We start from the raw sequence: 15000 nt of genomic DNA, 5'->3' as shown, positions 1-15000 counted from the left end.
GGAGTTGCTTTGCCTCTAGATCCCGGAAACTTCGAGGCGCACAAGGCTGTCTTACAGCTGACCCTAGCTGAACCGCTACTGGACCTGATCTTACATAGCGGTGGGATTGGAAGATGGCCCTCTGCTGGCTAAAAACCCATTCATATCTTCCATTGTTATTACAGCAGAATGTGGCTTCAATTACCATAACAGACCTCAGCATGCTGATATACACTGCTCAGTTGTAGTATACCATATCATAGCACACACACACACACACACCATCATGGATGTTAGTTTCCTTTTTTTAAATCCACCATCTCTGTATTGTATCTTGTGTAGATATCTAGATTTATTGGCAGAACTGTGTTCAATAATTTTTAACAAAGTATCTGTCGTCTAAATTTAGCACAGGTTGAACTTGATGGGCATATGTCTTTTTTCAAACTCATCTACTATGTAACTATATAACTTTATTCTTGGGGTTAATTAATGCCATTCCAAAATCTCACTTGTAAAAAAGGGAAGTATTTTAAACCTGAGGAAATATACAGTCAAGGAATATTCCAGTGCTTTTCAGATCTGGAGAAATAATGCTATATACTCATTTCTGCCATTGTCAAATTGTCTCAGGTTTGCTGTCTAACCCTGATCACTGCGACCTTGCAATCTCTGTAGCATTCGGTGTCTCCAGCACCTAAATTAGATTAAGTCTGCAGCAGCACGGAAGTCTTGTGCTGGCAAAGTTCTGTGTACAGTGCTACGGACACTGTCGGCACTACATAAGAGAACCCCATTAACCCTATCAGTACAGTGCTGTGTACTGGCTTCTGCCTCAGATCTGGCAAAAGCAGAGACCATCATAAACCCTGTGCTTATCGGAGACTCCCTGGCAGTCGGGGGGTTACATTGAATTTCTTGCCGTTCTCCGGTGCGTCCCCCTTCGGGATCCTGGCGCAAAGCATCTGGCAGCCATTACTATTACACGGTTTCATTTATTTTTATATTATTATTTCCCCCCCTCTCTTTTTTTTTTGCTTCTTCTAGACCAGGGGGCGGCCAACTCCAGTCCTCAAGGGCCACCAACAGGTCAGGTTTTCAGGATATTCCAGCTTCAGCACAGGTGGCTCAATCAGACGCTCAATCAAAGACTGAGCCTCTGATTGAGCCACCTGTGCTGAAGCAGGGACTGATTGAGCCACCTGTGCTGAAGCAGGGATATCCTGAAAACCTGACCTGTTTGTGGCCCCTTGAGGATTGGAGTTCGCCCCCCGCCCCCCTGTTCCAAAGTAACCATAGCAAATTGGTTTTCTTAACAGGGATGTTGGCATGTCTAAAAATGCCCATTATTAACCCCTTTATGGTTAGATCGGTCTGCAAGGAAGTGGGCCGACGGGTGTCTTGCGGGAACAGCGCCGGCTTACTGAATGAGGACCAATGTGAGCGAGTACAGACCGACTGGGCAGACCCGGCAAGGTTCTCGATGTTGCAGCTGACATAGTTTGACTAGCTGGAAGACCCTGGTCATACTCAGTCATTGTTCATATTGCAGCATATGCAAATTCACCGGAAGCTGTGAACTTTCAAGCGGGAGGTCCCTTGTAGGGCAAAGGACATTGACATGGTCAGTAAGGTTCTATTGTGCTGATTTGACACCTTTTCAAACAAAGTATTTTTAGTAACGTCACTGTTAACTTTTCAATGGTAAATAAAGCCTTTTTTTTTTATTTTTTAAAGCTTTTTTTTTTTTTACTACAATCTTTATCTAGTGTCTTTGGTGATAAGACTGTTTGTCAGTCTTTTAACACTTGAGCTTGTTCTGTCCATTGTTTGCATAGTACTGGAGTGGCCAAGTCCAATTCGCAAGGACCACCAACAGGTCCGGTTTGAAGGATTGCCCTGCTTCACACAAGTGACTGACTGAGCCATTGATTGAGACACCTGTGCTGAAGCTGGGACTGATTGAGCAACCTGTGCTGAAGCAGGGACTGTTTGAGCAACCTGTGCTGAAGCAGGGACTGATGGAGCCACCTGTGCTGAAGCAGGGATATCCTGAAAATCTGACCTGTTGGTGGCCCTTGAGGACAGGAGTTGCGCACCCCTGGCATAGTAATTATGAAGCCATCATTCGTCAAACAGTTCAACATAAGCAGCTGATATGCCTACATTCAGCAGGCCCAGAGAAAATAGAAACATGTTTATTTTTAACAGGATACAGATATATATATTTTTTTTTTTACACTTTTGATAGGATTTGAATCTTTTTCTTCTTCAGCTGCATAAAATTGCCCCATATCTACATGTAATGTCTCTGACCCCTGGGAAGTCGCTAATTTCAGCAGATGAGGGAACTAGTAACGATCTAAATGACATTTGTAAGATCCTACCCATCTCTCCTAGGGGGATTTTATTATTATTAATCACATATATATCTCGTGATCTACCTGAATACATTCATAATTTAAAGGGCAATATACCTGGATACAAAATGCTCCTTTTTAAATATCCCGCCCTTATTCCATTACACTTTGGGAATTAAATTCTGTGCCGTTATTAAACCGTCGTTTCCCGGGTGAGGAAAATTAGCAGTGCTAATGTAATGAAGATAGCATAGGGAGGCCAATTAGAGAGGTGACATGCTTGTAATGGGACCGTCTTTGAAGTGGGATGACTGATATTTGGTTGTTGGCTTGGATGGACCACTCGACCCTATAAAAACCAAGTCCTACTCAGTCTTGCTTTGTATTGTTGCATACGGAATGCTACAGAGTTGCAATACATTATTAAAAGGACACTCCCGCCTAGGACCAAAGCGAACCGAGGGCAGCAAAAGGTTTAATAGGGTCACACGGAACTTAAGTGGAGAAAATCACCCAGAGTTAGCCTTATTTTGTTGCTATAGGTAAATAAGCCATTAATGGAGCCCTCATTAACTAAATAGAAGGTGGTGGGTCTGTCTGAATTGAGCAGACCCAGAAAAAAGGGAAACATATACATTTTTCCACTCGATAGAAATAATGAAGACGACGGTTACTTGACGGGGGGATTACATTTTTTGTTTGTTTTTCTGTTGATTACACCGGTTTAAATGAATGTAAGAAAACGGTTTCCTATACTATACTGGGCCGCGTGTAATGGAGACGCAGAACGGGGTTCTTGTGCGCGTCTCCATAGCAGGAAGGAAGGATGTGATGTCCGCTGTGCTGCGTACGTGGACCATGCCAACCGAGGGTCCCATGCAAAGGTGAGGCCTGAACGGAGGCCTACGACTTTAGCCAAAGTGCTAGGCCTCACCCGCCCCTGAGCAGAGGACCCAGGCCCAGCCCCCTAGCACTAGCCCTGCTCTCTCCCTGCTCTGGGAAATCCCGCGGACCCCCCAACCCGGTCACCATGTCCAGAGAGGTAATACCGGTATACACATACACGCACAGAGAGGTAATACCGGTATACACATACACGCACAGAGAGGTAATACCGGTATGTGAAGGGTCTGATATGTAAGAGGGGGATCCCATGTGATGGGTATGATATGTAAGAGGTGGATCCCATTGAAGGGTATGGTGTGTAAGAGGGGGATCCCATTGAAGGGTATGGTGTGTAAGAGGGGGATCCCATTGAAGGGTATGGTGTGTAAGAGGGGGATCCCATGTGAAGGGTCTGATATGTAAGAGGGGGATCCCATTGAAGGGTATGGTGTGTAAGAGGGGGATCCCATTGAAGGGTATGGTGTGTAAGAGGGGGATCCCATTGAAGGGTATGGTGTGTAAGAGGGGGATCCCATTGAAGGGTATGGTGTGTAAGAGGGGGATCCCATTGAAGGGTATACAGTATGTTGACTAAAGGATTTCACAATGGCCCATGAGGTTACAATGGATGATAAAGTGATAAGTAATAGATACACAAATAGTTTTTGCCTTGACTAGCCCTGTGGCTGTTGGTAACAAAACGCTGGTCCTTCTGACCGCAAAAGGGTTAAAAGACACTCCTACTCCCATACGGCTGGGATACTTTTGGTAATTATTTTTTTTTAGGAAAACAAGGTATTGGGACAGTTCCCCGCAGAGCCGCCGAGTAGCTGTAACCTGACCTCGGGTTAATGGGACTCAACAAACGTCCCAGGTCATTCCCACCTAGAACCTACTAATAACAGGGATGTATTACACAGCCTAAAAGTGGGTAATTCGTGCCTAATAAAAGGATATGTCCAACATGTTTAAAGGCCTGAAAATGTCCCTTTGCTTTAAATAACGAGGGGGGGGGGGGGTTGATTAAGTGATGAGTGTGTCATATATATACTGTATATATATATAAAACACAATCTTAGGATTTAACCCAGTGGTAGCCAACTCCAGTTCTCAAGGGCCACCAACAAGTCAGGTGTTAAGGATTTCCCTGCTTCAGCACTGATTGAGCCACCTGTGCTGAAGAAGGGATATCCTTAACACCTGACTTGCTGGTGGCCCCTGAGGACTGGAGATGGCCACTCCTGCGTCAACGCTTTAGTGGCCGAAGGGTCGATCTAATTGACCCATGAGCCTCTGATTTTTAAGGGTGCCGGCCACCCCCCATACTCACCTCTCGTTTCCCCCTCTCAGGTCGTACAAGAGGAGCGATCCCGCCAACCCGTATCACGTCAACGCGGGCTACGTGTTTGCGCCGGCCACCAGCGCCAATGAAAGCGAGTGCTCCAGCGACGCCCTCACGGACGATTCCATGTCGATGACGGACAGTAGCGTGTAAGTACCGGTTTGCTGACGTGTGTGTGCGCGTAAAAGGATCTGTTTTCCCTGTGCCATTCTTAGGGCTTCTGCCAATGACTCATTACGGTATTAGCTGGTCATCCATTAAGCAGTGTTTGTGCCTATTCAATCCAGCGGCAGTCTCCATGTGGTAATGCCCCGACTGGCACTATCGCTGTTTGATGAATAACCTTATTAGCTCAAACTACCTCTCCTGGAAGAGAGACTGTAAGCTCATATGGGTAAGGGTTGGGGTTCCTTACAATGCACCTGATCTCAGACGCGCTATTAGAGAGGGTTGGGGTTCCTTACAATGCATCTGATCTCAGACGCGCTATTAGAGAGGGTTGGGGTTCCTTACAATGCATCTGATCTCAGACACGCTATTAGAGAGGGTTGGGGTTCCTTACATTGCATCTGATCTAAGACGCGCTATTAGAGAGGGTTGGGGTTCCTTACAATGCTCCTGATCTCAGACGCGCTATTAGAGAGGGTTGGGGTTCCTTACAGTGCATCTGATCTCAGACGCACTATTAGAGAGGGTTGGGGTTCCTTACAATGCACCTGATCTCAGACACACTATTAGAGAGGGTTGGGGTTCCTTCCTTACAATGCACCTGATCTCAGACGCACTATTAGAGAGGGTTGAGGTTCCTTACAATGCACCTGATCTCAGACGCGCTATTAGAGAGGGTTGGGGTTCCTTACAATGCATCTGATCTCAGACGAGCTATTAGAGAGGGTTGGGGATCCTTACAATGCACCTGATCTCAGACGCGCTATTACAGAGGGTCGGGGTTCCGCAGAAATTCACAATATAATTATAGGGTTGGAAAAACACAACTTCAAACCCTTTTCTTCCACACACGAGAAGGCAAATCCTATTTGCCCAGATCCCACTGTGCATCTTTAAATCCAGTTTCTGCATTAGCTTAACATCCCTAGCAGCTAATTAGCACTCAATTATAAAAAAAATACTAATGATTTCCTACAGGAAATGTTCTCTGTTAAGTGCTAACGTCTGACCCCACTACTATTAACTACTAGGATTGCGGCTCTGAGGGGGGATCGCTGCATGTTTAAGCTCCGGCCTCTCGGGGCTTTTTCTAGCATTGCCCGAAAATAACAATTACTGTGTTTCCTTTGTCCCTCTGGATGTTTTAGTCTAATAATATCCACATTAATTACAAGTATCATAGGAATGAGAGTCACATTTATTAGGCCTTGGCCATGTTTAGCGCTTGCTGGCGGAAGCGTGCTGACGCGCGCTCCCGCTCAGCACTGAGCCCCTACAGCCGCAATTAGAGCGGCATTAGTAGGGGCTCACCTGCGCTTCAGCGTGCTTGCGGAAGCGCAGGTCTTAGGGGAATTTTAAATTATCCCGCTTGCCGGCGCGACAGGCCGGTCACGTGAGCGGTTCACCCAATGAGGACGAACCAGCTCCGTGACGTCACTGGCCCGCCCCCAGCCAGTGACGCGCCCGCCCCGCCCCCTGACGGCTGCTGACAGTGCGTGCGGTAAGCAACCGCAAGGCCAGGGAAAGCACCCGCTTTCCCTGCGCCTCAGCGCGCCAGCAGGGAGCCTGGCCGAGGCCTTAAGTAGTGCTATATATGACACCTTATAGCCCAATTAAGGGTGCATGTCCACATGCTCGGCCAGAAAGCAATTATTTAACAGTCTAAGTGGTTTACCCTAAAGATATCTAACGATGCTAATAGCAAAGATTGGGAAATTAGTTACAAGTGGCATTTATTAGGGGGAGAGGGGTAGGGGGGCTCTGAATGGGGGAGTGTTTGCCAATCAAGTGTTTTCTTTGCCCATATCCCCCCCGTCCTTATCAATAAGGGAAGGTGGGGAGAGGGGAGTCTGGCTGTACAAGCGCTCGCTGATCCCACAGTGACATCACACAGTGACATCACACAGAAGGGAGCAGCCAGAGGAAATCACACCCTCCCAGGTCTCCCTTTAATAAATACATTAAATGTACTGATGTGCATTTACTCATATTTGGGTAAAAATAGATGTTGATCCCCTTAAACATATCACGGGGATTAGTTCATTTGGGTCCTAGGAAGGATTGCCCCTTTAACTGAATATAAAGCTGGTCATCGAGTGAGGTATCTTGCAGTAAAGCCTCGCTTAGTACACATGGCGCTATGAGTAGTCCGTTCTGGGCCGCTGTCACGTGGTGACATGATGCTGCTGTCCCACAGATGGGGGCCCTGTGTGAGAGGGTGCAGCGGGGGGCCCTGTGTGAGAGGGTGCAGCGGGGGGCCCTGTGTGAGAGGGTGCAGCAGGGGGCCCTGTGTGAGAGGGTGCAGCGGGGGGCCCTGTGTGAGAGGGTGCAGCGGGGGGCCCTGTGTGAGAGGGTGCAGCGGGGGGCCCTGTGTGTGAGAGGGTGCAGCGGGGGGCCCTGTGTGAGGGTGCAGCGGGGGGCCCTGTGTGAGAGGGTGCAGCGGGGGGTCCTGTGTGAGAGGGTGCAGCGGGGGGCCCTGTGTGAGAGGGTGCAGCGGGGGGCCCTGTGTGTGAGAGGGTGCAGCGGGGGGCCCTGTGTGAGGGTGCAGCGGGGGGCCCTGTGTGAGAGGGTGCAGCGGGGGGTCCTGTGTGAGAGGGTGGGCCGCTGTCACGTGGTGACATGATGCTGCTGTCCCACAGATGTGGGCCCTGTGTGTGAGAGGGTGCAGCGGGGGGCCCTGTGTGAGAGGGTGCAGCGGGGGGCCCTGTGTGAGAGGGTGCAGCGGGGGGCCCTGTGTGTGAGAGGGTGCAGCGGGGGGCCCTGTGTGAGGGTGCAGCGGGGGGCCCTGTGTGAGAGGGTGCAGCGGGGGGTCCTGTGTGAGAGGGTGGGCCGCTGTCACGTGGTGACATGATGCTGCTGTCCCACAGATGGGGGCCCTGTGTGGGAGAGGGTGCAGCGGGGGGCCCTGTGTGAGAGGGTTCAGCGGGGGGCCCTGTGTGAGAGGGTGCAGCGGGGGGCCCTGTGTGACAGCTTGCAGCGGGGCTGAGAGGTTCCTCTCTCCCCCTTTTGTTTTTGGAGCGGGGGTCTGAGAGACATATGGGCCGCCTTGAAAATGCAATCACCCTTAAACTAACAATTGTCCTTCTCTGTAATCTGGATAAGAAAATAGGAATGTTTTTCCCTTTTCTCTGGGCGGCCAAATTCACGCAGGTCGGCTACTTGTGTCTGTCTGATTTATGGCTTCCCCAAATGCTCCACGTTTCCCCCCCCAAAGTGTTTATATTTGTCTCCTCCCGTCTCTCCCCGTCCCCTCTCTCTCTTTCACCACCTCTCTCTTTTCTCACCCACTCTCCCGTCTTCCCGCTCCTTTCCCTCTATCTTTTCTCCCCCGTCTCTCTCTTCTCTCTCCCCCTGTCTTTCCCTCTCTCTTTTCTCCCTCTCCCCTTTCTTCCCTGCTCCTTCCCCTCTCTTTCTCCCTCCCTCTTTTCTCCCCCTCTTTCTTTTCTCCTCCCCTCTCTTCTCCCTTTTGTCCTCCCCTCTCTTTTCTCTCCTCTTTTCTCCCCCCTCTCTTTTCTCCCTCCTTTCTCTCTTTTCTCCCCCCTCTCTTCCCCCCCTCCTCTCTTTTCTACCCCCTTTTTATTTTATTTATAAAAATGTTTTACCAGGAAGTAATTGAGAGTTACCTCTCGTTTTCAAGTACATGGTTACATTAAAAGAACAGAGGATACAGTCAATTAATTCATGGACTGATAGAGTTGGAAAATTGGGTACAGGGGATAAAGGGTTTGTGAGTTTCAGATTGAAATAGAGAAACTTTAACATCACCAAACATCCGCGAACGGCAGCAAACGGTTCACACCCTTTGGCTGCGCCAAAGGCTGTCCGCCTTTGGGGCAACACAGATGTACACTCTGGTGGTTGATTTTCAATGCAGCTGTGAACAAAAAGTTCCCCGTCTTCACGGCTCCTTTCCCTCCCTCTTCCCCCTCTCTTTTTTCTCTCCCCCCCCCCATCTCTTTTCTCCTCCCCACTCTTTTATAATAATAATAGTAACTTTATATAATAAATAGCGCGTTTCTCCCAATGGGACTCAGAGCGCGGCACAGTTACAGTATAGCGCGCGGTACGCAGCACATAGGAATGTTACACACACAGTCCCTGCCCCGCAGAGCTTACACTCTGTTTTCTGGTGCCTGTTCTCCCCCTCTCTCCCGGAGATGTATATCTCTCTCTTTTTCTTTGTTTTTAATGCGTTGGGCAAATTTCTATTTCTTTTTTTTGCTTTTTTTTTCTCCAAAGGGAAGAAAAAGGTTTTCCTCTTTGCCTATCTCTTATTTATGGGTTTACGGGTGGACATCAGGGATTGCTGCTGAGCGAACTTCAAACATTACCTTATCTTACAAACCAGGCTTTTGAAGTTAACGAGATCAGAGGCTCGTTACGGACGCCGTTGCCAAATGAAGATGGTAGTGGCGCGTATGCAACTGAATCTGATTTCCAAGCCCCCGTAAAACTATTTTCAGGTTGTGTTGGGAACCTAATAAGTGAATTGGCCGTAACCCTTTTGTACATAATTGAACAACTTAGTTGGCTTCCTTAAACACATATATCCGTGCTAAAAGCAAAGATTTGACTGCTTTAGTGTCTCTAGAAACGAATTAAAAATGGCATTCCTTTGGGGCGTCTGAATGGGGGAGTGTTTGTCGTTCAAGTGTCTTCTTTCTCCTTATCCCACCCCCTGTCCTTATCAGAGAGCCAATAAAGATAAGGGGAGAGGGGAATCTGGCTGTTCAAGCGCTCGCTGATCACACCGTGACATCACACCGTGACATCACACCGAAGGGAGCAGCCAGAGGAAATCACACCCTCACAAGTCTCAGCTCCCCGTGTTTTCAAATGAACATAAAAAAAAAAGATTTCAAAATACTTGTTGGTGTCAGACATTGGGACAAGATGTGTCAATCACCCACATTTAACCCCTTCAACAGGTCGCTGCTGTTTGGTCCTAGGAGCGATCACTCCTTTGTGTCCAGTCATTTTTTGGGGGGTACAAATGCTGATTATTTTGCATCTAGCTGACATCTCGGTGTGAGACGTTTGCTGCTGCAGAGGAGACCCCGATGCAAAATATTTATTGGGGGGGGGGGGGGCGACTTAACCCTTTGAGTGTCTTAGGGCATAGTGACTGTCACGTTTCAAAGGGCTTGTGTTTTCCGGGTCAGCTCGCGTCCTGCGTTCCCATGGACCGGTGAGGAAACCGAAGGAGGAGGATCACCCTGCCTCTTCCGTTTCCTCCAAAATGGCCGCCGCCATCACGTGACCACACTGCGCCAGAGGATCCGTGGCACCCAGGGCACCACGACCACCCCGGCCCTCAAAAGGGTTAAATAAAAATGTCCGCCATCTGTCCAACTAAGGCCTGCTCCCTGTGGCTTTGGGAACGCTGTAGCATGAACAAGTACAACCACGTCTTATTAACCCCTTCCCGGCCAGAGGCTATTTGAGGCGTTAACGTTATTTATTGCGTTGTACTATTTATATGCGATGTATTTGCTATGCTTGTTCACAGAACACAATTCTCACTTCATCTCTGCTCTTTTCTCTCCCCCCCGCAGAGATGGGATCGCCCCCTACAGGATGGGCAGCAAGAAGCATCTCCAGCGCGAAATGCATCGGAACGTCAAAGCCAACGGTCAAGTCCCCCTACCTCATTTTCCAGTAAGTAGGGCCGCGGCCTTGTGCGGGTTATCATGGGAGAGGCTGCTTCGGGAGAATATTGGGGTGACGTGCACTAGGAGAGGGCCTCGTAAGACACTATTTCTGCTCCTCGTGACCTTGGGCAGGTCATTCTCTGCTTGCGCTGCCTTAATATCAACCATTAGATTGTAAGCTTTGTGGTTTCACATCATTGTGCCTGAACCCCCATCTAAACTAGAGCTTGGGGCCAACGATGTAGACCACCGGCGCTCAACTCCAGTCCTCAAGACCCCCCCCTCCCCCCTTTTTTTTAAGGATGTTCCAGCTTCAGCACAGGTGGCTCAGTCTTTGAATGAGCCACCTGTGCTGCAGCAGGGATACCCTTAACACCTGACCTGCTGGGGGGTCTTGAGGACTGGAGTTGAGCGCCCCAGATGTAGGCAAGGAGTGCTCAAACTCAGTCCTCAAGCGCCCCCAACAGGCCAGGTATTAAGGCTATCCTGGTGTCCGCACAGGTGGCTCAATCAGTGGCTCAGTCGTTCGCCTGCGCTGAAGCGGGAATATCCTTAATACCTGGCCTGTTGGGGGTTCTTGAAGACAGAGGTTGAGCCTGTACGATTGCTTAGATTTGTATACAGCCAACAGATGCACCAACTCTATGGCGTGTGGCTTAATCAATGCACCACGCTTTGGCCATGTTAAGTTTGGGTTGTTTGGTTGCGCCGCTTGTTGCCGTAACGAGACTGAAAACGTAAAAATCCAATGTCGTTCCATCAGTCAAAGCAGCTGCATTTTAAATTGATATAGGTTTTGGTCTATGGATGGACAAGAAAGTTGTTCATAGAAGTCATGTGCAGAGCGCTTGGGATAGCTCGCGCTCCCTTCGGCTGGGGTTCACGGCATCGCGATTACTGCCATCGACTTCGTGTCGGTTAACAAAACATTGAGAAAAAACAGACTTAGGGTGAGCTGAAACCCAACTGTAACAGACTGTATCAGTAACTATACAACGTGTAATACCTGTATGGAGTGTGCTGCTAGGGAAAAGGAATTGGCTGAACATTAATTACATTTATGGACACAAGATACAGAAACCCTAATTGGCTGGCAATGTATTCCTGAAATTCTACATTTTGATCCTAAATCTTATGACAAATAATTTTTTTTATTTAAGCCCTTTAACGCCTTTGTGTGCACACGAGTCAAAACGCAACTGGGAGGTTGTAAAACATCTTGGTAGTATTATTTCATTTATGAAGAACTCTTGGTGGTCCATTTGAAGATCTAAGCGGGTGTTTGGTGTGGGGAGGGGAGTAGGGATGCCAGGTGTCCAGTATTGAACTGGACTGTCCTATATTTGGACACACTGTAAAAATGAGAGGTAATACTGGACATGTGTATACCGGTATTACCTCTCTGAGCGTGTATGTGTATACCGGTATTACCTCTCTGGGCGTGTATGTATATACCGGTATTACCTCTCTGGGCGTGTATGTGTATACCGGTATTACCTCTCTGGGCGTGTATGTGTATACCGGTATTACCTCTCTGAGCGTGTATGTGTATACCGGTATTACCTCTCTGGGCGTGTATGTATATACCGGTATTACCTCTCTGGGCGTGTATGTGTATACCGGTATTACCTCTCTGGGCGTGTATGTGTATACCGGTATTACCTCTCTGGGCGTGTATGTGTATACCGGTATTACCTCTCTGAGCGTGTATGTGTATACCGGTATTACCTCTCTGGGTGTGTATGTGTATACCGGTATTACCTCTCTGGGCGTGTATGTGTATACCGGTATTACCTCTCTGGGCGTGTATGTATATACCGGTATTACCTCTATGGGCGTGTATGTGTATACCGGTATTACCTCTCTGGGCGTGTATGTGTATACCGGTATTACCTCTCTGGGCGTGTATGTGTATACCGGTATTACCTCTCTGGGCGTGTATGTGTATACTGGTATTACCTCTCTGGACGTGTATGTGTATACCGGTATTACCTCTCTGGGCGTGTATGTGTATACCGGTATTACCTCTCTGGGCGTGTATGTGTATACCGGTATTACCTCTCTGGGCGTGTATGTGTATACTGGTATTACCTCTCTGGACGTGTATGTGCATACCGGTATTACCTCTCTGGACATATTGACCTGATCGGCTTGGGGGGGGGGGGGGCGCGGGATTTCCCTCGAGCGGGGAGTGAGCAGGGGTGCTGGACAGCTTCCTCCGTCTTGATTGGCTGCTGCTGCGTAATGCATCCAATCAGGATAGGGTGTTTTGTGCCTGGGAGTGGGGCCAAGGAGAGGAAGAAACAGCATGGAGCAGAGAAAGCGAGGGTTGTGTGTGTCTCTCTCGAACGTGCCACACCTTTAACCATTGTGCCCAGTATTTTTGGAGATGCCATTTGGCAACTCGACCTGCCTCTGTAATCGTGACATATTGCAGGATAGAGGGGTCCCCTATAGCCCCTGTGGGGATGATTTTGTGTACCATATGAAGTTGCTTTATTCCCAAAAATATAAATTGTGTGTGTGTGTGTGTGTGTGTGTGTGTGTGTGTGTGTGTGTGTGTGTGTGTGTGTGTATATATATAATAAAAAATAAATAGATGATACCGTTCTGTGGCTAACGAAATGCTTTTATTTGTGCGAGCTTACGGCGATGTTACAATGAATGAAGCAAGCAAAATGTATACTTAAAAACAGTGTCTCTTGGAATGTTATCTGTGCTGGTCCTTCCCAGGGTGTGGATGTGTTTTATGGCTGGAGGTGTCAAAAGGTTCCTGAAAGCAAGTGATGTAAGAGTGTGTGTGTATCTGTGTGAATATAAATGAATGGAGAGCCCACAGTATATACAGTGCTTTACAAAAGGGGTGTGTGGAGTGGGAGTGGATATAAATGGTGTATCTCGAAAGCTCGCACAAATAAAAGCATTTCGTTAGCCACAGAACGGTATCATCTATTTATTTTTTGATTATTAAAGCTCGGCTAACACGGTACTGATACCTCTACATATATATGTGTGTGTGTGTATGTATGTATATATATATATACAGTAATATTTACAGTTGCTTTATGCTTTACTGTGGAGGGTTTTTGTCACTTTTTTTACCCACCATAACCTTAATGACAGTGGTGATTACCTAGTCTAGTCTCAAACCTGCTAGCCATTAAGACCAGCCTCACACTGATGATACCCATCAAGGTTGAAACATGTATGTGAGTAGGTCTAATGGCTTTGCATCTCATCCAGCCTCTGTTTAAAAGCTGTGTTTAAAACAGCATGCATTGGCTTGAGGATTGGCTTGTGTAATACGAGCTTGAGACAAAAGGTGGCACTGAGTGCTCATTTGCATTTCATTTCCCAGAATCCCTTGCTGCAGTGGAAGTGCTGTATGCTGGGTGACAATGGGAAAGACAGGGTTGCAGACCTGTCTAAGACATGCAAATGAACATACAGTAATATTTACAGTTGCTATATATATATATACACACACACACACACACACACACACACACACACACACACACACACACACACACACACACACACACACACACACACACACACACGCAATTTATATTTTATATATATATATATATATATATATATATATATATATATATATATGAAATAACACTGTTTAAAGGCACAATCCACCCAGAAAAATTAGTTTGGGGGAGAAAAAAGGAAACTGCTCTATTATCTCACACACAGACTATCTAACCCCTGAGATATTGTATATCATAAATAATTCAATGGCCTGAAATGGGTGGATTCCCTGTAGAAGGCATAAAAAACAGGGGGCATGTTATAAAATAGTGCGCTGGGCTGTAGTTCCGGGTAGCGGAGATGTGAGACACGGGCGAAATTCGCTCTGCTGCTGTGTCGATCCAAATTTACAAAAAGTTATGAAAACCCGCAAAAATTTGTGGCAAATCTGGGGGCGTCAAAAGTTTACTATTCTGCGTTTCTAAGTTTCGCGGGCTGCGCTCGCCGACCGAGAGGCGCTGAAATGCACAACTTTGCTAACGATAGTTAGAGGCATTTGTGCAGAAAAAATTCCTCCAATTTCCCTTCCGTCTTTATTAAGTAGCTGCAGGGATCCAGTGCGCACAGCGGATCCCTTTTATCCCGCAGCCACATATATATCGTTTTTTATTTTTCTTTCAGTTCAAAGAGAAAGAAGACTCTCTTTCTGTATCTAAGTCTCTCCCTCTCTCTCTTTGGCTCTATTCATCTCTCACTCTCTTTTTCTTTTATCTCCCCCTCTCTTTTCTCTTTTCTCTCCCTCTCTTTTCTCTCCCTCTTTTTTCTCTCCCTCTCTTTTCTCTCCCTCTCCCTCTCTTTTTTCTCTCTCTCCCTCTCTTTTCTCTCTCTCTATCTCCCTCTCTTTTCTCTCTCTCTCCATCTATTTTCTCTCTCTCGCTCTCTCTCTCTCTCTCTCTCTCTCTCTCTCTCTCTCTCTCTCTCTCTCTCTCTCTCTCTCTCTCTCTCTCTCCCTCTCTCTCCCTCTTCTCTCTCTCCCTCTGTTTTCTCTCTCTCTCTCTCTCTCTCTCTCTCTCGCTCTCTCTCGCTCTCTCTCGCTCTCTCTCTCTCCTCTCGCTCTCCCCCTCTCCCTCTT

General features: G+C 47.6%; 1 protein-coding gene across 1 annotated transcript in view; it reads left to right on the top strand.

Annotated features, from left to right (window-relative positions):
• Window positions 1–15000, top strand: part of AXIN2 (axin 2) — a 23352-nt gene that overhangs the window by 3920 nt on the left and 4432 nt on the right. Inside the window, exons 3-4 of the mRNA XM_075579555.1 lie at window positions 4575–4715; window positions 10290–10559. Of these exons, the coding sequence (XP_075435670.1) occupies window positions 4575–4715; window positions 10290–10559 (411 nt within the window). The remainder of the gene's footprint in view (window positions 1–4574; window positions 4716–10289; window positions 10560–15000) is intronic.

The sequence above is a fragment of the Ascaphus truei genome, chromosome 22, assembly GCF_040206685.1.
Source record: "Ascaphus truei isolate aAscTru1 chromosome 22, aAscTru1.hap1, whole genome shotgun sequence".
NCBI classification, from domain to species: Eukaryota; Metazoa; Chordata; class Amphibia; order Anura; family Ascaphidae; genus Ascaphus; species Ascaphus truei.
This window is presented reverse-complemented; position numbering and strand designations above follow the sequence as displayed.